The sequence below is a fragment of the Falco biarmicus genome, chromosome 6 (assembly GCF_023638135.1).
Source record: "Falco biarmicus isolate bFalBia1 chromosome 6, bFalBia1.pri, whole genome shotgun sequence".
NCBI classification, from domain to species: Eukaryota; Metazoa; Chordata; class Aves; order Falconiformes; family Falconidae; genus Falco; species Falco biarmicus.
In genome coordinates, this window is record NC_079293.1 from 49,713,515 (window position 1) to 49,740,869 (window position 27,355).

The 27,355-nt window shown below is 41.0% G+C and overlaps 1 protein-coding gene across 4 annotated transcripts in view; it reads right to left on the bottom strand.

Moving 5' to 3' along the window:
* Positions 1-605: 605 nt before the first annotated feature.
* PHACTR2 (phosphatase and actin regulator 2) overlaps positions 606-27,355 on the bottom strand; it is a 141,082-nt gene continuing 114,332 nt past the window's right edge. For all 4 annotated transcript variants that reach the window (XM_056343071.1, XM_056343070.1, XM_056343072.1 and 1 more), the window contains 8 exons: positions 25,681-26,230; positions 24,260-24,459; positions 22,121-22,277; positions 19,779-19,834; positions 13,434-13,495; positions 12,249-12,386; positions 9,950-10,026; positions 606-6,226 (listed from right to left, as the gene is read on the bottom strand). In XM_056343071.1, the coding sequence (XP_056199046.1) occupies positions 6,211-6,226; positions 9,950-10,026; positions 12,249-12,386; positions 13,434-13,495; positions 19,779-19,834; positions 22,121-22,277; positions 24,260-24,459; positions 25,681-26,230 (1,256 nt within the window). In that variant the 3' untranslated portion in view covers positions 606-6,210. The remainder of the gene's footprint in view (positions 6,227-9,949; positions 10,027-12,248; positions 12,387-13,433; positions 13,496-19,778; positions 19,835-22,120; positions 22,278-24,259; positions 24,460-25,680; positions 26,231-27,355) is intronic.

Below are 27,355 nucleotides of genomic sequence, written 5' to 3' on the forward strand. Positions count from 1 at the left end.
CATGAAAATTTCATTTCAGGTGGTTGTGGCCTGCTTTTAGTATATTCAGCACCTAAGAACCTGGCTAAGAACCCTCCTAAGACTCTGCTGGAGCTTAACCACCTGCACTGGTGGGGCTGGGTTATCAAGCCCTCCTTACTGGAGTCATCTCTCGGAGGTGTCCTTGCAGACTTTAATGGAAGAGATAAGCACGCAAGGATTCTTGCTACTGAATAGTACCTTGTGCTAGCGTACTGCAGCTCTGCCTGAGAAATACATGTCCTTGAACACCCACTGTTTAAGGTACTGGTCTACAAAGCATGGCATACTCATATTGCCATGATGCTGTCTGAGCAATTGTTCTGTAAAACACTGGGAAGGAACAAAAACTTCCTAGCTTCTGAGTGTACAGCAATGTGGTCTGCAGTGTTCTTGCACAAATCTCCTAGATTTGAAGTTTGGTTGTAAATGGAATGCTGTTTCTCTTTCAGGGAAAAAAAAATAATCTGAAGAGGCAATTAGCATGCACCATCTCCATACCCTTCCCACCCCTACTCATACAGTTAGATGCCCATTCAAACAAGCCATTGATATCTTTTTGTTTCAAATCACACCAGCTACAATAATCATCCAAAACACAGTATTTCTTTAATTCCAAAATTTATACAAGTTTACAAATCAATATACCACCACACAAAGTAGTGAAAGGAAGAGAAGGCATGTTCAGCAACGTTTTACTATATTATAACAATGTTCAAATATGGTTAAATTTGACATAGTATTGCAAGACTTTTTTAATGTAAAGAATTAATGATTAAACAAGGAGATACAGAGAATGCCATTACTGTCTTTGTTCCTATCCGGTGCAATATTTAGCTTCTAGAAAATGATGAAATATTGGTGAGATTCTGCATCTAGTTCATATGAGCTCTGTTGCCATTAAAATCCTGAAACAAGATGGGAACACTGACAAAGTGAAACAAGACCTTATTGATTATTAAAATCAATAAATAGAAACCTGCCGAACCATTATGATGAAAGATGTTATTTTATTCCATTTCTCCCGTTCTCTATATAGATAACACTTGCATAAGTTTTTCTTCTTTTTTTTTCAAACATCTGTTAAATAGAAGCTTTAAGCTTTCTGGGGAATTTAATTTTCTTTCAATTTGATCCTCCAAATATTTTAAATCAACCTAATAAAAACTTCCAGAATTGCTTCTTTTTGTTCATCAAAAGCTAGGTTCCCGCAATGAGCATTGCACTAAGCTTTGTACAATAATAATAAAGGTAGCAACAATGATGGAGCTAAACATGGGAGCTCCTAAAGGCAGGAGGCAAGTTTATTCTGTTATTCACCCTGAGTATATCTTTATTTTAGTTTACAGCACTGGCACAGGTCATAACTCCTTGAGGTATGAATAAAAACTGATGATGTGAAAGCATTAAAAGACGCAGTTCTGGCATACCTGACAATTCAATGCGAATGTAGGCTTTTAGCTGACAATTCAATGCGAATGTAGGCTTTTAGCTTGGTTTACTTTATCATTAAAGCGTTGATGGACATTAAGACATGGGCTGATCATCTAGTCTCTACTTCGGATCACCCAGGCCCGTCCTTCTGGTGCAGTCTGCCGTACCCGTGGTGACAGTGTGGCTCTCCCTGCCCTGGCTCCGACCCGCTGCCAGCTGCAGCCGATGAGGGGGTTTCAGTTGCTTCTCAGGCTGCCAGACTAGATAGACGTCTTTAGTCTGTGCTGGCTGGATCTTCCTCCCATCTTATGGCAATACAGAATTGTGGCTCAGACTATATTTATACTCAGGTTAAGTGACAGCTATTTCCACACAAATTCTCTGATGTAACTGTAGTGTTACTAGTCTCAGATCTGGGGTTGAAGCATCTCCACTGGAAACAAAGCTCTAATCTCACCTGGAAGGAGGGGTCTAATTTCTGTCATGTCAGGGACATTTTCATCCCCTTGTTTTACAGCTTTCATTTGGTTTTCAAGGAAAAAAAACCCTACAAAACCAACAAAAAAAAAGGTGGTCCTCCGATATGGTTTTTACATGTCAACACTGAAGCTCTGGTGCTTCTCCTAGAGCTGCTCAGTGTGGCCGAAGCAGAAGGTAGGGCTGCCCCACACTGCCCCACATCAGTGGCTGGTTAAGTCCACCACAGCAAGGGACACACACAACTCTAGGTAAAAGCTAAACCCAGCAAATAAATACAATTTTGTAGACCTACAAATGCCTGCGAAAACTTTCAGTGATTATGAAGACACTACTCCTGGTATTTAGCTTAAATAATTGTTAGCATTTAGCTTAAAATGTGTGGGTTTTTTTACTTGTTGAGTCAACACATATATCACAATTTGAGGAAATTCAGATAAGACTACTTTTGATTTGAAACAACTGATTTCAGTTATAAGGACAAATACATATTAATGGAAAGAAGAGAGACAAGAGACATTCCAGAACCATTTCAATTTATGTATAGAAATTCGGATTTGATTAAGCATCGATTCTTCTGCACCCACAGTGACATGCTGTGATCTGTGATCCTACTGATAAACGTGACATATGAGGTCATTTCAGACACCACTACTTCAAGATACTAATTTTCTGTTTGTATGGATGTAGACATCTGAGTTCGTATCTGACTCTCTGGAACATAGGTATGTGTGTAAGGTTTGTTGTATGTTGTGGATGACATTAAAATTATTTGTCCAACTTGATAAAAATTAACACACCGATCCCTTTTAGACGAGCCGGACTGTACTATGCATTGCTTGGGAAGTTTTTTTTTATCTGTCTTTTAAAAATATTTTTATTTTTTTCCTCAAGAATTACTCAGGAGTTTCTCAGGACTTACCCTGATTTTCCCCTTCTAACAGGCATGCAGCACCATAGGCAGTTAGGTACACGATGTATTATTCCCAACAGGCTGTTGTAGCAAGTTGAAGACATTTGAAACCATCGATACAGAGGACTCGGAGACAGAGCAGCAACCAACTTCAAGCAGCTCAATAAGGTAAAGCAAACTTGCTTCGCTGCACACAGTGACATACCAAAATCCTGTTATTTTTTATGGCATGGATAACACTTCACAGCTGTCATTTTTCTGCCAGTTGATATTTAGAATATAAAAACAGTATATAAAATTCTAAATCTGTGTGTAGGTGCAATACATAATGGATAGTTTTATAGTTCTAATTCTGCAAGTATACTACATTTCTACTTAAGCTGCAACAAAGGCAACTCTTTTGTCCAGTTCCATAAATCTGGTTAAGTAGTTTGCTGAATTGTGGGCCAAAGAATGCATCTGATTAGCTATAATCAAAATAAGAAGTTACATAAGGATTTAAAGATTAGCTCAGTACCTCTGTCCAGGCTAGCATTCTGCCTCTAGCAATGTCTTGTAGTGAATACTTAAAAAACCACCCCCAAACCCAGGAGGAAGATAGGGAAAGCCTAAGTGATGCCTCACATCTTATTGCAAAATGCAGTTTGAGGAAGTCTGAGACAGAAGTTCTATCTTCATCTTTGTGTTTTAACTCTTAAAACAAGAGATGGCACATGTCTTTCTATCCATGCTCCAGGCCTAGTATAGAGGAATGTCTCTTTGCAAAGTCAATTCATTCACTTCATCCTAAGAGTTTAACAAGTTTTAGGTTGCTCGTGCAACCTGTATGTGCCCTGGCAGGTCAGTGGAGCTACTGTCTTGCATAAAGTTTATACAGTCCAGCCTTACCTTTGTCCAAGTTATTCTGTGTGTGCAACAGCTACCTTTCTGCCTTCGGTATCTTGGCTGCTTTCGAATGTTTCAAAATGTTTAAGGCAACACTGAGGTCTCTTTAATTGCTCCACTTGTTTCCTTTGAAGTGAAATACCATGTTATATACTTCAAAGTCAACATAGTAGACCTTTATAGGATTTTGGACACACATTTCTAAATTTTGCAACAAGAGCAAAAAAAAAAAAAGTTTAAGCAGGAGAACTATTTATGAAGTGCTAGTATAAGTTTTAAGTTTACTCTTCAAATTCTAAAAATAAAAATTAGGATTCTAGCAGAATTGCTGACAAACCTTAACTCTAATGGCCTGATCATTCCTGTATGATTTAGTGCCAAAGAATACATTTTCACTGCTTCCTTGATGTCAAAGCAGTGTTTCTATATTTATAAAATGATGGGCCCCACAGAAGCTAAACTGTTTTCTGTAAATGGAATCCTAATGGCTCTTATTGATTCCATTAAAAAAGGAAGGTGCTGCTTCCTTTTCTTTGCTACAAGCATGTAGACGGCTATTTTATTTAGTTATTGATATTCTGGAGTCTGTACATCACTACATTTTTACTAAAATGTAAGGGAGCCTAAGAGTCATATAAATCTATCTTTTTTAAAAAAAGGTTTGTCAATCTCTTTAAAAGTAATAGAGTGCCAGCTGTTGGAACACACTCTTCTGTTACTAGAAGTGCTCTTTACTAAAATAATCCACCCCATTTATGCAAACCTGGTCCTGTTGTAAATATCAGTAAAGAGGGAGATCTAATTTTAGCCACCAAATTGCCTTCCTGCCTTTAGGCTGTCATCTAAAACAACAACCTTCAATTTTATAAACCAAAAATATTCCACAAGAATCTATTGCAGGTTCTGAGGTAAAAATCACATCTACACAGACCTTTTATTGCCTGAAAGAGAAATACTTACACTTCATAATTAGAAACTAAACAGGGCACATAAAAGACAAAAATAAATTGTAATATATACACACATTAGAAAGGATAAATAGCAAATATACTGTAATACTGCATTAAATGTATGCATATGTGAATTTCAGACCTCCCCTCCCCCCCAAAGTTGTGTACATTAATTCAAAGGATAAATAAGTGCTAATATAAGACAGAGAATTTCTTAGTGTAAACAATGCCACAGGCTTTTTAATAGGCCTTTGGGCCAACTTAGAAAAACCATGAATTGCCTTTCACACTCCATACCACTTAATTTTAATAGTACTGTATTCACATGTACAATTTTAAGGTTGTATAAAAAATTATGACTCTAAGAAGCATTCTTCACACTCAACAAAAACAGGCTGCAGGCACTCTTAAGGATTTTCCATTCACTTTTAGAGGACCACTGGGTGAAGTCATACTGATTCATCTGGGAGTTCTTCCTGAAAGCAGTGCAAGAGTGCTTAAACATAAAAAGTCACATCAGTAATCACTGCTCAAGCCTACTAGTAGAGACTTTTGTTCCTAATTTCAATTCTGATTTTGGATTCATATAGCATGATGTCAAAATTGTCACCACTGCCTGCCATAGGTCAGAAAGATAATGATCCCTCTGGTTTGAATGGCAAGTGACAGACAGCAAGGAGTGTTTATAAACATGAAGCATTTCTTTGTGTTCATAGTGTCACATTATTTGTCCTTCAAATCCTGTATGTATTTCTGAGGATCCAGAGTATGTCAACATTAAAAACCAAAAATATATGACTTGTTCTGTATGAATCTTCAGTGTATTTTCTTGAAGCATGCTCATCAGCATTTTAAAAAAGACAGCTGAGTTATACTAGGACTAATTTCTGGCAACTGTATTTACTGGCACTAGAGAAAATTACAGTTCTTCACTAAAGTACTGATGACATGAGGACTTGTGGCTTGCTGTCTTTCTAAGACAGGCTGCGGCCACTAAAAAAAAAATATACATGCACAGCTGCTCACACTCTGAAGTTTTTATGAAAAAATAATTCCTCCCACTGGCCAAGTGCATCATTAAGCAGTCCCATCTGTTCCACTTTTCTCTGTGGACTGACAAGCGAAATCTCTCTTCCCCCACGCTCTCAGTCCTTTTCACACTCCCCCCTCCCAGTCACCCTCAGTCACAACCCTGTGAAGTCTGATGAGTTCCTAGTAACAGGCTCTCAAGCGATTGTCTTCAGCACTTCCTGACTTGTGGAGCTCTGACGAAGAAGTCCACTGACTCGTCTGTGTGGGCTAGCCACAGAACCGTGGTCTGTCTTAGCACTGACAAACACTTCATGTGGATTCTCCTCCCAGACAAATCATTTGTCCATTGATAAAGATGAGAGCCACATCCTTCATTAACCTCAGGGTAAGCTGTAGCACACACTCATACTCAGCCAAGTTCCAGTGCAATCGCAGGTCTTCAGGACGCAATGATTTCCCCAAAGAAAATTATTACATGAAATATGGGATGTGGTCAAACAGTTAGGGACGATGAAACCTGAAATGATAAATCATTAGAAAACTTAGAACTACATTATTTCAACTGACCATGACACGGATCTGCATCTTGCCTTTACAGGTGTTTACTTTTGTTGCCTGAACACAATTACTCCTGATTTTCATGGGATTAGAAATTAATTATTCCTGATTTCATGGGATTAGAGTCAGCCCTATTATCCCCCCTTGTCCATCCCTCTCTACTAGACAACCAAAGAGGGCTAATGCTGGGCCTCAGGCACAGGTGTATGTCTGCCGGCCCGTACCATTACCTGTACGGTGGTCCCTGGCACAGTTTTGCTCGGATCAGCCAGCGCTCTTCCAGATACTACCTGGGCATGGCTGGGATTAGCACAGGCCAACAGGCAGACTGGGTATAGGTGGATGCCACCCTGTTTTAGGGTGGAGGGAAGAGGTTAACTGTATGAACTCAAGCTGTGCCAAGACTGTGGGCCTCAGGGCTGCAGAAAGTCTCCATTCTGTTTTGTTTGCCAATATAGATTTAGCCACAATTATGTCTACTATTTGGAGACACTGTCAGTAAATCAGAAAAGTTTTCCTAAGCCATACAACTTAAATTTCCAGGTTTTAATCCTTGTGCAAAATAAGGCTAACAAAAATTTGGATTTTTTTTTAAGCGATAAATTTTATAGCACTGCAGATGCTTCCTTCCTATCAACAGCAGCCAGCTGTGGCACATGAAGACCCAAACACACCTCACTTTTTCAGACTTTTAGGTAGGGCATGTACATCACTCCAGATTTCCTGTATGATGGATAGAGAGGTGGGTTGCTCTAAAGGGTGTCACCAACCTTTTCTAGAGCATGTTAGAAGCTTACAGCAACTGAAATTCTAACTCAGCTTAAATGTAATGAACCCAAGCAAAAGGCTAAGAAGGGCACCAGTATCAGGTGCTCAACGTATCTATCACCAGCCTTCTACACCTCTGTTTAAACAGCTTTAAAAATATATCTATCCATGAAGCAGTAAAGGATGCACGACTTTGAAGAAGTATAGGTAACGATGTACCTAACACAGTAGATTGACCTAAGTTTTTGACACATTCTCTCTTCACAGAATTTGACACAGTTCCAGAGAAGAGAAAACAAGCCACATACTACCCTGTAATGTGGAACTGTACAATTCCTGGATGCATTTCTCAAATAAAGATGTACAAAAAAGCTGACAGTCACAAGTATGCAGCTCATCTGCTAAGTGAGGGTACAGTGCATTGCAAAAAAGACACAGGGGTTTTGTATTTGTGTACAACAAAAATATATTGGACTATATACAGTGTTTCCATTAGAAGCGTTTTATAAACATCTATTAATATCCTCTTCCCAAACTTTTATTTATTTCTGTATTTTGAGAAACTCAGGTTTCTTGGATTCTGTTATGAAATAACAGAAGGAATCAGTCTAAATTACTAAGAGTATTAAAACAGTTCAGCTGACAGTCATGACAGTAAATGATGAACAATGAAAACTAGGGTTTTCTTCCCAAGTTGAATATAAAATTTTAACAATTCAAAGATATTGTAAATACTGATTATAATATTAAAGCGTCTTATACTGAATATGTAATAGCATAAGAAACTATATGCTATATGCTGGTTTTGTTTAATAAGCAGCGTTCTCATCTCATTCTATCACAGAACTTCACAAATAAGCCTTTGTTAACCAGCTGCCAATGCAAGTGCCTTTTGTTTTGTATTATCTCAGTGATTTCCTTGAAAAAAATTAAAAGATGAGTAATTTGTGCTCTGGCTAGAGACTTCTGTCTACGTTTTTCTTAAAACAAATCACTTTTGTTGTATTAATCCAAAGGCAGTGGTGAACAACATTTTTAATGACAGGTCCCAGAGGAAATGGAATCTCTTTATTTTCAAGACTGCAATTGACTTAAAACATCTGCATACAATTCTGCTCTTAATTAGCTTTTTCTAGTGGTACTCTGCTGACTTCTGTACAGTGGCTCCATTAACATGACCAGTGAAAATAAAAAATTGTGAAGAAGGAACAGAGAGGGCCTGATTTACCTCAAGCTGAAATTCTTCCATGACCCGATAGAATCACTGCCTATATTTATAATGATTTGGCTGTGCCTATTTTTTGCTTTTTTTTCCAGGGCCCTCCTCCAAAAAAAAAAAAACATTCACTTTTTAACTGGTTTCTCACTGCACTGGATCCCTGAGATTTTTGGTTCAGCTTTCAAGAGTCCAATTGTAATTGGTCTCAATGGTTTTCAATTCTTGTGGAAAAAAAATATCCAATTCTTTTTGTATGACTCATGCCTATCTGTACCTATGCTTCTATATTACAGTGCAACTCCAAAACATGTAACAATGTAAGCAGGGGGTTGCACTCCCATCTCTCTCAGCACACAGCCAGGTTTCTACTCCTGCTCATTCTCCTTCCCTCCCTTGGGATGCCCATTTTTTTAAAGTAGTATTTTTATATATTCTGAAGAAGATACACAACCTGCTACCTGAAGACAAAATGACACCAGAAGCCAAATGAAAATATACATATCTGTGTTTGAAAAAGACATTTTCTAACAGTCAGAATGCGACACTAGATTAAAACCCTGCCTCCCTGGCTCACCTCCTGGCTTATGTTTGCTGTCTATGAAACTGGCTTGATTATTTGAAGATTAGTTTATTCATGTTATATCTACACTGAAATAACTTTACAGTATTAGAAAAAAATAATCCGTGTTTTGGTGAGAAAAACCACACTGAAGCTGTAAAATAAGCAATGAACTAGGAAGATGCCAGAAATCACCAAACACCCATCTGCCACTGTGAATCTTCCTTGTGACACTCTCTTTAATTAGAGGATTCACACTCGGTTGGGTCTTGAGTTTCACTGAAACAAAAGCAGGAAAAGGAAGGGACCCAGTCTTGGTCAGTTGTTTTTATTTGACTTAACTCTGTGTGGAAGTGAAGACAATAATACTAGGTATGCAATGTCAGCTGATCCTAACAGCAAGTTTTGCTTACTGGTGGCAATTTTCAGCCTTTGTAACTTCAAAAAATAGGAACAGGTGCTATAGGGCTGGCAGAAAGTGCCTCCTTCCTGCTAGGAATAACTCCCATATTTGAAATCTTGCTAAAAAATGTTGGACGATTCAGAGCTCTTTAAATAATAATGCTTCAGACAACATCTTGGTGTTATCCAAAGCGGAGAACAAAACAAATCCATATTAACACATCAGAATAAGCAAAAAGGGAATATTAGCATCTGTCTTGGTCCCCAGAAACTGCTGCCAGCAGCCTAGGTGACCATTAGGAAGCTCTGGCGAGCTTTTCTGAAGTTCAGCACATCATCTAGTTTTCATTTACCAAACACATCCACAAAGATGTATATGAACAAGGGAGTACTGCTAGAGAAGGACATCCCTTTTTTTGTGCTTGAGGACTGCTAACTTCACCTGTGAGAAATGCTGAGTCCTTTCAAATGATTATTTTTGGATTTCCCAAATATCTTTTCCCCCATGTAGCAGATGATCCACTGCAGTCACCTTCACTGGTGTATCAACCTGCCAGCTTCAGGGATGGCACCAGCAGCACTGGGAATCCCAACAGAATCAGTGGTGGGATTCAAGGGGCCTCATGGTAGGAACCTATGCAAGTCATGACACAACTGCAGGGGACTTGCAGAGAGGAATAGTGTCTCTGTCACACCCACCTCTCCAACTTAAGCAAGAAGAGGGATTCACCCACCTGGTAAATTGCCGACTTTCCTCATGTACTTCCATTTCTGTGCTTTTAAATTCATTCAGCTCTTTCCGTATTGCTGCCTAATAAACAATAATGATACACGCAACCATAAGAAATAGGAATCTTAAGGGAAGTAGAGTCTGAGAGGAACCTGGCCCTACACTTGCAGGTTCCCTTACAGTCCCCATTTTTCAGTCTCCTTTACTGTAATCCACAGCTCTCACACATTTCTGATCATCAGCACCAATGACTTTTTTCAGTTACTGCTATTTGGAGCAGTAATACACTACAGAGAAACTCAAAGCATCAAACACCAACAATAAACAAAGAAACACCAAATCTACTGCAATGGGTGAACCAACACCCCCCACCAAAATGTGGCACTTGCTGCAGGCAAAAATGGGCAAGGTACTGGGTTACCTCAACAGTCACCTGGCGAGAATCCAGCCAGGAGGGGATTGTATCCCCAGGCACAGCCCCTGCGGGAGTCATGCAGCAGGGGCCTTGTATCTCCACACCGGAGACAAGACTTCAGGAATGCAGGATGAACAGCACTTTTTAAAGTGGAATTAGTCACTTGGTTTGATTAGTTTTATGTAAAATGACCTGAAATATTTGGACATTCAGGCTTATGTTTTCAGTTGGCAGATAGTAAAGAACAGCAGAATTTCAGTGCCCTTTGTAAATGCCTTGTTGCTTGTCTTTGAAGAGTGATAAGCAATTTACTACATCAAGTAATAAACACAATTTCTGAAATATTCTAATATATACTACAAGGGCTTTTGTTTCTATACCATATGCTTTCCTACCTCCACTGTGAAATGAAGTGACAGTTTATTCTTACTCTGTTCTTTCACCATTTTAAATAAAAGTACTATTATTTCATTAATCCCTGAAGAAATCTCATCTGGTGCACCTGCCTTTCAACGCAGAACAGACAAGCAGCATGATAAAATTACAGCATCACCAGACTGTGGTCTCATAAATGAGAACCTTCATTTTAAGCAGGGGATGGTTCTGTTCAGCTGCAGCAGCATGCTCATGTGAGGCAGCTAGGAAAGAGACAGCTATTTCTGAGCACCAAATCAGCAGCAGACACCAGACCTCCAGCCCTGTAATACAGTTACAGTACAATTTCCTGCTCCCACTGGAATTAGAAAAATGACTTCCCTGGGAAAAAAGGGCAAGGGAGTTTCCAAGCAACCTGGTGTCTGCCTTTCTGCTGAGCCCAACAAACATGGTGCTCACAGGACCAGCCTTGGGCACCTGTTCATTACAAAATGAATTGAGATGAAAAACTGCTACCCTAAATAGGTAGGAAACTCCACTATTTTTTCTAGTGCAGTTTACCCTGGCTGGAGCTAGGTGAAAGTGAAGGTGCTGGGTGCTCTACCCTCCCACAGAGTACGTGAGGACTAGAACCAACATCTACGAACACTTCTGACTACATTTTTAATGCCTCCACCTTGACTTGAGATTCTCCTTTGTCAGGTGAGCTGGCATTAATATTAAAATAGAAGCTGAAATAAAATCAGTTCTTCACAGGTGTTAGCTAAAAGACAGGGGGTTCTTGCATATATCACTTTTCACACCAAGCACATCTCACAGAATTGCCCTAAAAGTTGGTTCAGACCCAGTGCTAAAAGGGCCAGCACTTTTTGATACATAAATCCTACCTACAGCTTTCCTTTTCTGAAGTGGCATAGGAGGGAAATGGAAGAGCATTTTATGGTAATCTTTGACCAATCTGTTTTTTAAAAAAGAATCACAGAATATTTATCTTTTGTAATTAGGCAGAGGACCTACAAACTGCAGCATGCTGGGGGCAACCTTCCCAAGAAGGTGTGCTGCACACACACGGTCAGCTCCTGCACTGACGGTTGTGGCCAAGGGCCCTCAGGAGGATGGAGCATCTGCTACATTTTTTCACTTGAATGAGTTGCAAAAGTAACTCTCGGTGGCAGTGACGCAGGCTTCTGCCTCAGAAACCTTGCCCGAATCCCACAGGTCATGGCTATCTTTGCTAACAGTGTGTACCTGGCTCAGCCAGGCTTAAAAATTTTTAAAATGCATGGAATTCGGGCCTGAACTGCTGTAATGGAGGTGGCATATATGCTCTTAATAGGCACCTGAGTGGGTTTCCTTAGCTGCAGGCAGTACATGCACAGTAGTACCACGACAATCTCACTGCCTCCAGCAGATGTCATTCATGATGCCGGCATCAAAGAGAATGAAAACCAGAGGAAAGCCCCCCGAAGTGACAGATACAAGCATTATCTTATCAACTACATTTGTCCCTTGCCTTGTCTGCGGGAGTTAACCTGGCCCAAGGCTTGTCAGCACGACGGTCATAATCTGGAGAATCCGTGACCTCCACATACTCATTAAATCGAAGGATTCTTCTTGCTTGAAGTTCAGCCACTGTAGGCCTCAGGCTGAGCTGTAAGTGGAAGGCAGAAAATAGTACGTTTAATAAGATGAAATAAAAGAAAATAAAAGCCGAGGGTATGATGTAATCTCAAGAGAACTTTAATGGTATTTCTAAATAGGGTCACATTCAGGTGTCTAAAAAAAGGCACCATCCTGGGAGCGCTGCATGGGAATGGGGAAGCAGCACAACCTAATTTCTTAAGTTATAAAAATAGTCTTTGTTGGGCAGGTCACAGAGAATCGTGACAGTTATCCCTGGAATATTAAATGTGACTTTGCAACTGTCACACCGTTTACCCCACCAGGCAGTAGGTCCATTTGCATTAACAACTACACAGTCTGCTGTGTTCAACTATAATACTGAAAATAAGCATGATTTGGAGGGCCTACCTAACTAAAAAAAGATATTTTTGAACATCTGGGGTCGTTATGATGTCAAACTGTTTCAGTCACCTCAAACAATATTCACTTCAATTAACTAAGGATGATCATATTAAGGAAACTGTATTTTTGCAGAGAAGGGCAGACTAGGGATATATAAGAAGACTCTCCCCATCCTCTCCCAGAACAAGATCCCAAAGTCAGGGCAGCAGATCCATAACAGCTTTATTTCCAAGGACAGTGAGCGCAGTCCCACCTGCAGCAGCCAAGACCACTGATGTGGCTGGAAGAACCGTGAAGGGATTTCTTAGGGCCCACAGCACTTTGCTGCCTTCTCCACTGCCCTAGGGAAGAGTGGATCTGCAGGAGTGGCTGCCCTTGAACATACATGACAGCAGTAGTCACACTCACAGAGGAAACGTGTCATTTCTCTCCCCTGCTTAAATGGACACACATTAAGCATGGCCGGACTCCATATGTTTTTCCTGATACAGGAAACTGGACGGAACGGAGTTTCCTCCAAGACAGACTTGGCTTGTACTGCTTTTTAAACAGATTTCTAATTCGGGGGCATGACTGATGGACCTTTGCAGTAACGTATATAAACTGATTTTTAGAATCTTACAAAAAGTAATCCTATGTACACAAATACACAACAGAAAAAACACATCATCACCTTTCTACTGAGTCTACGTTTAATTTCTCTTTTGGCTTCCTGTTCCTCTTCTTCATTCTTCTCTGTTTTCAGAAGAGATAAAAAGGAGTGAATATTTAAGTATTATAATTGCACATACTGTATTTCTCTTGGTTGAAAGCTTCAGGACTTCTAAATCCTGGCTCATGTTTCCTCATATTCCTGGGTGATAAAGCATGTGTTGCCTGCTTTTTGGATTTAGTGTGCTCTCATTTCTTTTCCCTGCCCTCATTTCCCCCAATTCTGTAAACATCTCAGGTCACCACTGCGGGTCAGGAACACAGCAAAGAGGTGTCTGTCAGTTCCTTTCTGTGCAACTGTAAACAAAAAGTACCCTGAAAGAGCTGCCTAATGTTTCAATTACTTGTTCTATCATTAAAATTACTGTTGCTTTTACTTCTAACATGGTACCTATTGACTCTAGAGTAAAAGTCTAGTTATTCACAAGGGTCAGGAAAAAAGTTTGCTCTGAGCATCTAAGTCAGCTAAGTGTCCTCTACTGCTACAGGACACAATGAATCGATGACAATTTATTTCACTGTCATTCATTAGTGCAAATTGGTTTTGTTACTTTAATTTTTTTTTTCTGATTTTCTGATGTCAGCATATGATTCAGCACTCAAGCTCTCTTGGCTAAGGGCCACCAGCTAGGCCAAATGAACGAGTACAAGCAGAAAATTACATGCATTCTTTGAATGTATTCAGGTGTGAGACTGAAATGTGCTTTTAACAAATTCCTGTGCTAACCAAACTTGATTTCTTGATTGCCAGTGAAAACCACACTTATGAAAGCATGCTCATATGGACTCAGCATTTTTTTTAATTGATGGACATTTTAAAGACTATTATCTGCCCTTTCAGTCCACCTCTGATGGCTATATGCAAAGTTAACTCTGTTGTGGCTGAAATATCCCACCTAGCGATACCCGTAAAATTCTGATGCTGTTTTATTCATGATTAGGGGTTATGGACTCCACATTGCAGTTCAAGGCTAACTATAAATTTAAAGGACTTAATCTGTCTATTGTGGATGCAGCCAACCTGTATAGATGAAAAGGCAGTTTTAAATCCTAGTGTAGTCCTGTTTGCCCTGTCTGCTGCGGCCAGCCTGCTGTGTCAGTACAGGCAACCTGGCTGCAGAGGAGTTTCTGTATCATGACTGACACACTGGAAGCAACACTATGATAGGACACCTTGTGGTACTTGCAGAATTCCTTTGCTAAGTCAAAGGCTCCCATGTAAGAAGAATATAAGGGAAAGCAGAAGAGGAACAAATTATCAGAAAGAAAAAGAAGAAAGTTACAGTAGGAGAAAGGCAATGCCAGCCCAAGACCTGCTCTGTGAGAAGAGTCCAACATCAATCCCAGGTTTCCATCAGCAAGATGCAATTGAACAGGCTTGCTGCAAGGATTAGGTTGCTCGTGTTGATGGTAATTTTACTGAGATACTGAAATGTGGATGTAATTTGTTGTTTATTAATAGCTTTTCTCTGAAATGCTGAAAAAATGGGTGGCCTGCTTCCATAGAGGAACTGTCAATTGACTAAAATTGAAGAAGGGAGAGTTAAAGATTAACCTACATTTAAAATTTTTTTATTAATCTATCAATAAACAAGTGGGTATATTTAAGGACTTAAGACTTTAAATGAGAACTCTTTTTATAACATCTTCACCTAACAAAACTGAAAGCTCTCTCGCTGTTTTAGGACAGGTAAATCATCTGTAGGCTTTTGTTTAAACATACTGTCTTTGCAATCAGTAGACAGAGTAACTGAGGTAATTAACACGAACTGTTAATTTGGGGTTCCATTCACCTGGGAATCATTTGACATAAAAAAATGTATCCCTTCACGAACTGAGTTGCTCAGGTCCCACCTCAGAAATTCTCCAGTAGCAGACACAGCAGAAAAAACCATGCAGCTGGATATACACATCACTGTAATGCCTCTTCCTTAATTTAGTTTGTAAAATACATTCTGCATTGTTTGTATCTTGACATTTCTTAGCTATGTAAGCCACCGCTGTCTCCTAGGAAGCAGCAATAAGATGCCTTATGTAAGAAAGAGGGACTCACACTGCCTGATGCACACCTTAAGAAAAAGCTACCAACAGCATGGCCACCTGAAATACTGTTTTTCTGTATTTTGAGGGAGGATAAAATGAAAGAGTTGATCTGGACATTTAGGAAGGTTGAAGGTTAGCCGCCTATGCCAAACTGTGAAGCTACCTCCCTGTGAGTAGCAGAGGACTGCACAAAGGGATGCCTGAACATGGGAAACTACCTAGAAATGGGAGATGAGCAAGGCCGTCATAGCTGCTAGGCAGAGGATTCAGGCAGGTCCTGGAGCAGGCTGTTGAGGAAAGCTGGAAGCCCACCTTTTGGAGGACAACTCCGACAGGAGGCACCAGGAGCTCCCTTCGCTCCTGGGCAAAGGACGAGGGAATTGACCCCATGGGGAACAGTCTTCTGCATGACAGGTCAGGGGGCACGACATGTTTTATACATTCAAGTCGGTTTACTTCTTAGGAATAGAACTCAAGAGCTAAAGGAAAGGGACTGAAATCTGGTGGCTGCTGCTAATATACTGAATCGGCTGTCTGGCACATGGCCCTCTGACTGTGGCACTGACTCGTACCTGCAGCACCTACCCTGTCTCCAGCCTGCCGGGCAGAGCGCTGCTTTAAACCCAGTGCCACAAAAACACTGCCCTGATACAAACTCCTACCAACAGTAAAACCTACAGTATATTTTTGGTCTTTTAAGGTAAAAAGTTTTGAAAGTTGCTGTAATGAGTTAAGAAGATGTGTGGTGCTAAAAATAATGGGTCTGGTGCTCCTGCTTCCTTCAGGTGTCGTGGAAAATTCCAGCCAGAGGGCCAAGTTTTGGCTACAGGTATGAACTGACTCACTTGCCCAAACAGGAACACATTAATGCATAGGAACACACTTCTGACTGCCTTCCACCTTAAAAGCAGATCTAATCTGTGTGATGTGGAGAAAGAAAATATAAACACAGCATTCCCAGCTGCAAGTCCCCTCCTGAAATGTCCTGCTGCTGTTGTACTGGAAAGGACCAGCCCAGCGAGCACCCTTTGCTTGCAGGAGTCTCCAGTTAGTTCCCAGCAAAACTATGGTTTCCCTCCTTCCCGGCCTGCAGCTCCTAGGAGGTCAGACTGGGTTTGACTCTTGACTGAAACAATTTTGTTTAGCCTCATTTATTATGGCCTTTGAGTTTAAACAACCCACCAGTCGAAGCTGAACAAGCAACTTTCCCAGAATCTATACATTATTGCTCCTGCAACTTCTGCCGCATCAAATCTGGTCACCTTCTGTTCTGTGGGATACTTGTTTCATAGCAGAAGGAGAAAAGAGAGAAATTGTTCTGCCTGAGGACTGCCCCATTCTTGACCAGAGAGTAGTCCTGAGGCATAAAACTGAACTTTCCATTGTGTCCCTATGGGATTAGCTATGTTTAGACTTCTCTGTGGGCTTGCTAGGGAAAGAGAAAGAAAAGACAAACAAAGTGCTTGCCTTTTGCAGTGCTCTGGAATGCACAAAGCAGTTTCTCTTTCCTAGTGTTACAAGCAAAGATAACCATTAATATTCCTTAACTAGCATCAAGAGCTAAAATCCATCTTCTACAAAGCCAGTACTGGCAGGCATGCAGGTGCACAGCAAAAAAAGTTCACTGTCCCTTACAAATACAGGAAAAAAATACAGTTATCTTAATTCAAAATTCTTGGAGGAATAAAAAGTTTTTTTGCCATAATGCAATGCTATAGTACTAGTGGCTCAAAGACAGTACACAAGAAACCTGTCTTTATTAAAAACACAGGGTTTTATCTATTCCTTCAAGTGGACTCTTGAGTTATCATAACTTTGTTTTAGTGTGTGAAGACTCAGAAGCTGGGATAGTTTTATCCAAATTGTTTTTATAGAAATCCGCCTGCAACATCTTGTGATCATACTCGGTCACAGGATTTTCAGTAACTGGTTTATCTGGAAATATTATCTAAACAAAACTTCTTGTAAGACAGATTTCCTTGCTAACTGGAAATACAGAAAAGGAAAAAACACAGACTTTTTCTGAACCTCTTAAAAGATTTGGGCTGAACTTAACTCTCAAGTAAACATTTAGACCTTTACCACTTAATGTATCCTCAAAGGTTGATAAATATTACTCAAAACAATACCTTCCCTTAGCTGCAGTTTACATCTGTGCAGTAATATAATCCCTTCTCCCCATCTACTACATAAAAATAGGAGGAAGGAAGCTTTATGAAAGAAATCACAGCTTATTCACAAAAGCTGCCTACAACAACAAAGGCATTTAAGAGATGTAAACAATTTCAAATGATCCACAGGAAGGGAATGTAAAAATTTTGATAAATAATATGACTGCCTTAGAGCTGAGAGAGAACTTGCACCCTGAAAGGGCTCTGAGTCAGACTGTCACCACAAACCCTGGCTTGCTTTGGTTTGCTTTGGTTTTTACAGATCACTGTCACTGTGAAATATTTTATATCTCAGCGACGAGCAAAAAAGCAGTTTTGACCTCTCCATGTGCTCGCCAATGACTCTGATTTTTTTGTGATTTATAATGCTGCTTCCCAGCCTTGATATTTTGCTCTCCCTTGCTGCTTTAAGACAGCCCCTGGCAGCAGCAGGGGAGGATGGCGGGAGGCATTGAGTGCAAAGCCTGGTACTTGTCCAAAAGCTTAAAGTAAACAACCTGAAACAGGAGGAGAAATCTACTAACTGCTTTCCAGTCTTGAGCTACTTATTGCAAAAACAGTGAATGGAATAAACAATGGCAAAAGGGATATTAAAGACATCACAGGTTCGCTGCTAGGTTAGTTATCTCAAGATGAGTGAGACAGAGAAGGTAGTAAGGAAGCCCAGATGGTGCTCCCAGCTCAGTGGCCATATCCTGGCCCACCAGAAATGTTCTGGAATTACCTTTCTCACATAGTCCAACATGAGTCGTTTGTCATACAAAAAAAGTTCATATTTCAGATTTTATCTTTATTTATCTACACAATCTATAAATCCAGAAATTAACAGTCTTAGAAAGTCTATTCACATTATGTGTTGGACAGGAATCCCCTGGCCCCTCTCCTGTGCACCATAATGCATGAACTGTAGCTTCCCTTGTCAGTGAGACATGGCACGATCTGCTTTTGAGAGCTTGGACAAGTAGGTTTTTATTAGCATGGATGGTTGCCTGAAAGCCAGCCGTTGCTGTGTCTCCCTGATTTGCTGGCCTGGGCAGATGACAGACTGACCAGTCTATGGCCTTTGTCATTGTAAATTCTCTTTTCTTTCCTTCTGTTAGGATGTAGTGCACCAGGGTTGTACAGATGAACTCCAGCTTTTCTGAATGATTGATGGGAATAATAGCATTATACCTGCTCTTTCATCAATGTGGAAAGTTCTTATACTTTACAAAGAGATGAGTTTTTTTGATCTGTTGCTGTATGTAAAAGACTTGCATGTGCATTTTATTTATTTTTTCTACTTAAGCATCAGCTACCCTTGCAGAATTAACAGAAGGCTAGATGGAGCTGGGCATGGCAAATGTTACAGTATGTGTTTAGATAACATCCATATCATGGAAAGATTCATAAAGGATGATAAACAATGCCTGTTCTGAAATGTTTGCCAGCCTCAGAACAAAACCAACAGAAGTAAATGAGAGAATAGGTATAGAGGGTAAACATCCAATGTACTTCATTCCTTTGCCCCTGATTATTTGAGTCATAGACTGAAATTTTTCAGCAGGGATACTAAGGAAGGATTTAATCAACAGGGAGATATTCAGTGAGATTGTTTCGTGCAGTTTTCAGTACAGAAGACATTTATGTGAGAAGTGGATAGGAAGACCAGCATGCTGAAGTAGGCAGCACATACCTATTCATTTTCCCTGAACACTTCACCCTTCCTCTTTCTACTCCTTACAACCTCTGCCCTTTTATCCCACCTCTGCCTTCTTACTGATATTCCCTCCTCCTCCTCCTCCTCAGAAAAATTAGGCAGAAGTTCAGCCAGCCTAGAACTACTTCTTAGGGGTGCCTAAGTCAATCCTGCTCTTTGGGACCAGCTTCAAGAAGTGGGATTGTGACAAGCAAAATTCAGCATATTGCATATATGCAATTTTCACAGCTACTACTACAGGTTAGTATGTAAATCTAGTCTCGACACATTATTTTCTATAATTTTTCCCCAGTTATGGATCTAACACTGGAGCAACAACAATAGGCTTCCTTACGAATCCAACATACGTTCACTTTCTAAGTAAATACTAGCTGAAACCTAATAAAATACTTACGCTTCAGGATATTTCTTTGCTCTAGCTCTTCAGTCGTAGGCCTCTGGCTAAGTCTCCTGTGAGAACAAAGGAAAAGTGACTGATTTGAAACCAGCTCCAAATAATACATTATTATTTGTAATATATAAATATATTTAAATATTATTTATTTTATATATAATTTATTATATATATAATTTATTATTATACATAAATATATATAATAAATATAATGTATTATTTGTAATACAGCTTAAAAGGTGTTTCTCATATAGCCGCGCTATTCTTCACCAGCAGAGGTATTCAACAACACAGGTACTTTCCAGTTATAACTGTGCATGTAACCTCAGTACCAAGTGGACATTTGTTTTAAAAGGTGTGCTACTGCCACTTGAACTCATAAATAACTAATACTTCCATAATATTACAGAAATTTTATGAACACATTTTTATTCCTTGTTTGCAGGTATAATTTTATGAAAGAATTCAGAAACCTTTTGTGTTTCCAGGCACCATCATTATGGTAACTTGTGCAATTATAAGATTATTCTCAGATATTCTGAATGCATATCCTATTCATTTTTTCTTAAGCAAACAACTACATAAGCTGGGTGTTCCTCGCTGATTTGTACATACAATGCAAATGGAAGCTTTAATTGGAACTTAATTTGATTTAGCTACCTATATATAGCAAACGCCATTAAAAACCCTGAAACAATGAAGACACTAATTTTCTGGTTTGTATAGTGGAGAACATGGTTGATGTTGTCTCTATTTTTATTAAACAATTCACTTGTTCACTTGAGAAATGGAGCAACAAAAATTTCAGCAGTAAAATTCATTTTGCAAATTTGTTAAAGATTGACGCCTCTCTGTCCAGCGAACCTCACACAGTTCACTATGGATTATCTTCAGCCTCATGAAACCCGTCCAATTCGAACCAAGCTTGGGCTTTCAGATTCGGCGGGGAGGGCCAGCAGGTTTACCACAGGTGCCCAGCTCTGCTGTGGGAAGCCCCAGGCTGGGACCTGACCTGACCCCAACCGAGCTGTGAGAACAGGTTTCCCATCAGACCTCGATGCTGCCAAGTGCCAACCACCACAACAGGAATTTTTAAGGAACTGGCGTCCAACTTGGTTGTGATTTCAGGCACGAGCACAGCCCTGACATGCACGGACCTTGTCTTCTGCCCCCAAAGCAGAGCTGTGCAGGGAGCGTGCCAGCTTCCCGGCAGAGCCAGCAATGTCCCTGCGCAAGGAGCTCAGGGCAGGAACCGGAGCGGCTTCTGCAGTTCAAGCCCCTGAGGAAGAACCAACAAGCAGGATGTGATCACTGGAGCTTGGATTTGGTCAGGAAAGTGGTGATAACAACCACACCACTTTATTAGCAGAAGAAAAATGACCCCTGGGCCCTACACAATAGATGTGCCACTCTCACAGGTTAGAAGATGAAATAAACGACTTACAGCCAGCCACCCGGTTCACAGAGCAACTCGGCTCGTGTTCCCAGTGCTGATGCAGGGTGGCCGTACTCTGTACTGGAGCAGTACCAGCTGGACTACCCAACATAGGGGAATCTCCAACAAACACAGGACATTCTCCAAATCTGCCTGGACAACATTTCTGAGCACAAGAGAAACAAGGACAGGTCTGGGAAGATCCAGACATGTTGTAGTCTATTCAGAGACCATGCAAGCCAACATTAACATTTATGAGGATTTTTTTAAAAAAGCTTGTAAAAATACAAATTAAAATTAGTTTTTTTAATGCGATGTTCCCAAGTCCAGAAAGAGAAAGTAACACTTATGCCACAGCAGTTGAACAGCATGAGAAAGACATGCCTCAGAGCTGGGCACAGTAAACCACTAAACACTGGCCTACGAAGTCAGCCTCCCTCTGCTTCTTTTGCTGCAAACAGCACATGAATAATAAAGAAGTTAGCAGGAGGAGGATGGGGAGGTCCAGAAGGCATGAACATGCACAGGCATGCTCTGTGTGTCAGGAACTATTACTCTGTCTGAGATGGGTATATACAAGTGCAAGTCCTTGCTAATTAATTTGAGAAAAAACTTGAACCATGGCACTAATTATATGGAGTCACTCTTATCCTCTTCCTTTTTTTATTTTTTAAGAAAAACCAAACAACCCCAAACCCCAGAAGCTCTGATTTGTTTCTTGCAGAATCAAAATGCATTACTGACATTTTAAAAGTTTTGTGAGAAATAAAAATACTGATTTTCCAGACAGTTGTACCACAAAGATCCTGCACCACTTATTGAGCTGCATTGACAGGTGAACCCAGTGTTCTTGATTTTCTTCCTCCACCTCCGCCCAGTGAAACCACATTTACCCTGTGACTGGTACCTCACTAGCTTTGTTCCAATCTGATGTCTGATTTCCTGCCTCTCCTCTTCAGATGTACGCTGCAAGATGTTTTTGTCTTCTAATTCTTTCTTAGATGGTCTGTTGCCAAGTTTGATAGCAAGAGTATCCCTACGACGAATTTTACTTGCCAAAGAGCCTGAGGAAAGGAGGAGGAGGGTAGGTTTAGTTTATTCATGCTTAGGTTACCGATACAAACTGTCGAGTAAGAACTTTAATAGCTTCCCAAAAGCAGCCTTATTCCCACATCCAGGAGAGGAATTTTAATTAATATCAAAAGAAAAATAGTTTTAGCTCACTTCACAACAATAAAAAGCTGAAAGGCTTGGATGAAAAAGCTACCAGCCAAATTGATAAGAGTTTTACAAACACCACTTGTCATCTGCAAAGTGCTTGGATAAAAATGACAAATCTACACTTAAGTGCCTTTGAAGTCTGACACATTACACGGCGTTTTATATATCTACTTAGTATATTTAGCAACCTGCCGCTCTTTTTCTTCAGCCTTAAATGGTTTAGTCTCATTCTGTCATAATTTCCCTCATTCTTTCAATTTTTTTTTCAAGTAAGTACCACTCAGTTCTTGTATAGTGCTTTTCATCTTTTAAGTGATTTGTAAATTAAAACAAAAAATACAGGTCAGAAAAGTGCTCTGAGTGCTTGTAAAATAACCTGGGCAGCTACCCCCAGGCACTGAAGCAATCTGCTCATCCACAGAACAGACACAGTAGGGACAAAGGCCAAGCAATTCTGTCAGTGTTAGCTTCAGCCAGCTGTGGAAGGAAGGGTATTTTTCATTGCCTTCAGTCCTTCCCGTCTCTTGATATGCTGACAGAGGTGGCTACATACGTCCTAGGCTGGCAGATTTTCACCACATAAGGCAGTTTGGTTAGAACAAAGGCTCCCAGCTCACTTCTCATAAGAAACCGTTCTGCTGTCTGAACACATGAATTTTTGGTTGCTACCACTTTGGATTGTGTTCACACCAAATGCAGAACTGCAGATGACTTCAGCCTCTTTGAGCTATCCGGCACTTCACTTTCTGCTGCGCCAGCGGCCAAGGACAAAAAAACCCCAACACACTCATTTTCCCTCACCCCCCTTCACTACACAGCACTTTCACGTTCAGGCCTTCACTAAGCACAGCGAAGTGCCTCCTCCTGATCAGCTGCCAGCAAGGTCCCCAAGCCATGGTTCGATGGTCATTTTATTCTGACATAAGGTCACCCTGCAGGTGGCAGAGGCCGCGTTGCCCTCCCCTCCACCCCTGACGGCCTGATGGTGCCACCTCCTCTGCACCAGCAAAGCTGTGGCCTCTGCATGAGCTGGCTCGGGGGCCTGATTCTATTGCAAATCAGCTCAACAATGGGCACCGCTGCAAAAATAATCATGAGCGTTGACTTAAAGGAAGAATGAACAGTTGGGAGCAGGGATCAGGCAGAAGACAGGCAGGACAATCCCCTTCAGCAGCAGCAAGGGCTTCTACCAAATTAGGGTGATGATATAGTCATGACCCCAGATGAAATTTCAAAGCTATTAACTTAGATGTAATCCACTGTGGTCTGCTGTGTCTGCTCAGATGCTCCAGTGCTTAAAACATCCTGATCAAAGAGGAACAAATGACTTTCAGTGAAGCTGCTGACTGATGGGCTTCCTCTGTCATCCACCACTGCCTGTTACTCACACAAGAAACTCTGGGATCTCTCGTGCAATTCAATGTGCTTTAAGGTACAGCTCCACGACATGGTGCTTTTTAAGGCACACTGGTGCTTTATGGGTAGAGCTTCATGACGTGGGTGAGCCAAATCAATGGCTTGCTGATACCCTACCATGGAGGCCTTGTTCCATCCTCATGTGCTTCTGAACTTGTTTCGCCCACCTCCACTCCCATCCATGCAATGCTTGATCTGCTCTCACCACTGCATAGGCCTCAGCAGGTTTCTGGTCATAATTGTCTGGGAGAAGTGGGACACTCATTTCTCAGCAGCGGTAAAACACTAAACCATGTAGAACCATCCCATGCAGCCGTACCTCTCCTTACTTCACACTGGCATGGCTCAGGCACACTCATGTAATGAAATGGGCAAAAGGTAGCCTGCAAGTTCTCTGTGGGATGCTTACTTTCAGCACTTGCATTATCGTCATCGTCATCATCATCGTCATCTGTGTACAGTATTGGCCCATCAGAGTCCGAGTCACTGCTGTGGCTCTCTCTGCTACTTTCACTCTCAGGAGGAGCCGCAGCATCAGAAGCCTCCTCCACCAGCTCAGAGTGTGCCTGGTCAGGTGCCTCTGCTTCTTGGTCTTCTTTGGCAGCCAAGCTGTTAATTCATAAGCAGACAGGGTGTCACATAAATGCAAGCAGCACGTAACACAAATGGCAGACAGGCTGTATAAGCAAGTATGAAAAGTTCAGTTCAGTTATTCAAACTGACTTCTCTCTTTCTAAAAAACTTACATATATATATATAAACCATATATAAAGTATACAGATATGTACACGTATCTGGTTTTATGCATGTCAGGAAAAAAAGGTGCAATCTGGAATGACATGCTGCAAAGCCTGTATAAAGAAAAACCCTAATTATTTTTAATTTCTTGTGGGATGGCACCAACAGTACATAAAAGCTACTAAGAAAAGAAAAACAGCTCATAGCATTGTGGGTGAGAGGAGTGGGTTGGAAAACGGATTGGAGTGCAAAGCTTCCTGTTCTGGAAGCCTAACTCTATTGTAAAAACAGTTTTACTGCCGAGTCCAAAAAGTTGATGCCCATTGGAAAGCAGCAGCAGATTGGCCTTTGCCTTGAGAAAATCTTTATATAAGGAAGGGTAGAGCAAGGGGAGGAGCAGCACAGGAGCATAATGCTGGCACAGCCACACCAGCAAGAGTTTAAAGGAAAATCTATAGGCCACTAACAGGTAGACAAAACCCTCCTGGGTTGTTACAAAAGATGCTGCTTCTCATGGCAGGGAAAAGACAGGTTAATAAGCCAGTTTCTTTATCGTTGCCAATTATTTTGCTTAAAAAAATGTAATTATGACCTTTCTCTTGACCAGACTTTATAGTATCTGAGTAAGTGACAGACCAAACACCTACTAACCGAAGCCTGAAACTGTCATTTTCAAGTGTGCAAGTAAATCTGGCTATTGAATTGAGAGCTTTAGCAGTGGGATATTGAACAATACCCACAAAAAAAGTAAAAGCTCCCTGTTATTCAGCTTAATTTCTTTGCCTTTATGAGAGAGAAATAAAAGTATTACCAGCTACTAGCTCAGCTGCTGACTGCAGTGGTCACATTAAGCCATGCACCGAAGCAGGAGGCAGGTTATGAGCAATGACCTGGGAAACATGAGGTTCTGCAGGTGAATGGCTCAAAGGCATGGGCAACAAACAAACTGTGCTGGGATGCAACACAAACTATTACCAGTCAGCAGAAGAAACAGAAGAGATCCCACGTGCCTACAGTGTCCCTCACGTGAAAAAAGGTGGCTTTCTTGGCTGTGGGTCTTACCACCCCCCTACAACAGCCACACTGCCTTACCTTTTTGTGTCTTCTCCACTAGCATCTGCACTGCTGTCTAGGGCCATACTGCTCAGGCCCTCGTCTGTGCCACGCTCAGTCTGGAGAAGAAGTTTAGTATCCGATCCGGGGACAGCTGGCCCTGCCATGCAGCCATCTGACACATCTTGGGCATCCGAGGAGACAGCGGGCTGACCAGCTGCAGCAGGGAAAGGAGGTGGAAGTGGAGGCGGAGGAGGGGCAGCAGTGGGAGGAGGGGGGACAATGAGCTTGCTCAGTTGGTCTCCATCCTCTGTTTTGGAAATTACTATGGAAGGTTGCTCAGGCTCAGGTTTTTCTGCCTTTGCTTCCAACCTGTTGGCTGTGGCACCTGAGGGGGAAGAAGCAGCCCCATCTGGCGCTGTTCGTGGGGCTGACTGTTTCCCAGGTTTTTTCTTGCCCCTGGGAGTCCCTGATGTGCCAGATTTGTTGGAAGTCTCCTTAGAGGCTTTGGGATGAGATGATGTGGACGAAGGAGATGGTGATGAAGAGGACTTCGAGACTGGTGGTTTTTTTGCATGAGAGGAACCCGCTAAAATAAGAAAAGAAAAAGCATTTCACGGTCTTGCAACTATATAGTTTTTGCACTGTTCTTTCTGTGTGGATTGACGTGTGTTCACACTTAAAAACTGAAAAGAATTACACTCAGTATTTCTACAATCCTTCGTCTATATGCTTGAGACAATAAATATTGCAGTTCAAATTTCACCTTTATGGTGGAAAAACCTGCAATGAATACTTGCTCAAGAACAGTGCAGGGGATCAACCTTACAAATGGGTGATAGTTTGATTCTAGCATTCTGCATTGGCCCATTTTGTACAACTTGCCTGGACATCCTCTAGAAAGCCCACTACTTATTCCAAATGTGTTTAGAGCCCTATTTTAAAAAATTGCTATCAGACAGAGAAAACCGCCTGACCTTTTCTATTATGTGAATTCTTGGTCTGAGCACTAGATGAACACCATGATTTTCCTTATGCTTTTCCATGAACACCTCAGGACTGTTACAGGTATCAGTCAATTACCTTTCACAGTGTTATTGCAAGTGGTGTGCTCCTAGTTAATGGCAAGAGCAGAGGGACAGCAAAACAAGATATACTTTCAAGTCCAGCTGGGCACGTTCATAAAACAGAGGCAGAAAACACCTGTCAGATCTCACTCTGCATAAATGATCTCCAGAAGGGAGGAGGCACTGAAGGCCTCCTGTATGTACTGGAGGTCTTCACCTTACCAGTGACCAACTCAGGCAGCCTTGAAAACATAATGAAACAAGGTTTTGACACCAGCTGTACAAGCTGGCCAGTGATGCTGCTGTTTAATCCTGTGATACTTACCATATTGAAGCATATATGTATAATGCCCAAGTTTGCAAGTGATTTCAGCTAGCCTGCATGCCCATGTGCATTCCAGCCACATTTCTGATTGCTGTGTTGATGCACCCATCATCTGGATTGGGAACTTCAAACTTCTGATTTTCATTTAAAAAGCAATAGAAATGACAACCATCTTATGACTCAGTCTTTTTCATCAAAATGCATCCAACTCAAACACTTCTGCTGTAGTAAAAAAGCATTAACCTCCAGAGAACAAATGAAAGCATTATAAAACTACACAGCAGCCTTGCGGCTAAGCTTACAGAGTAAAACAGAAAGCTGT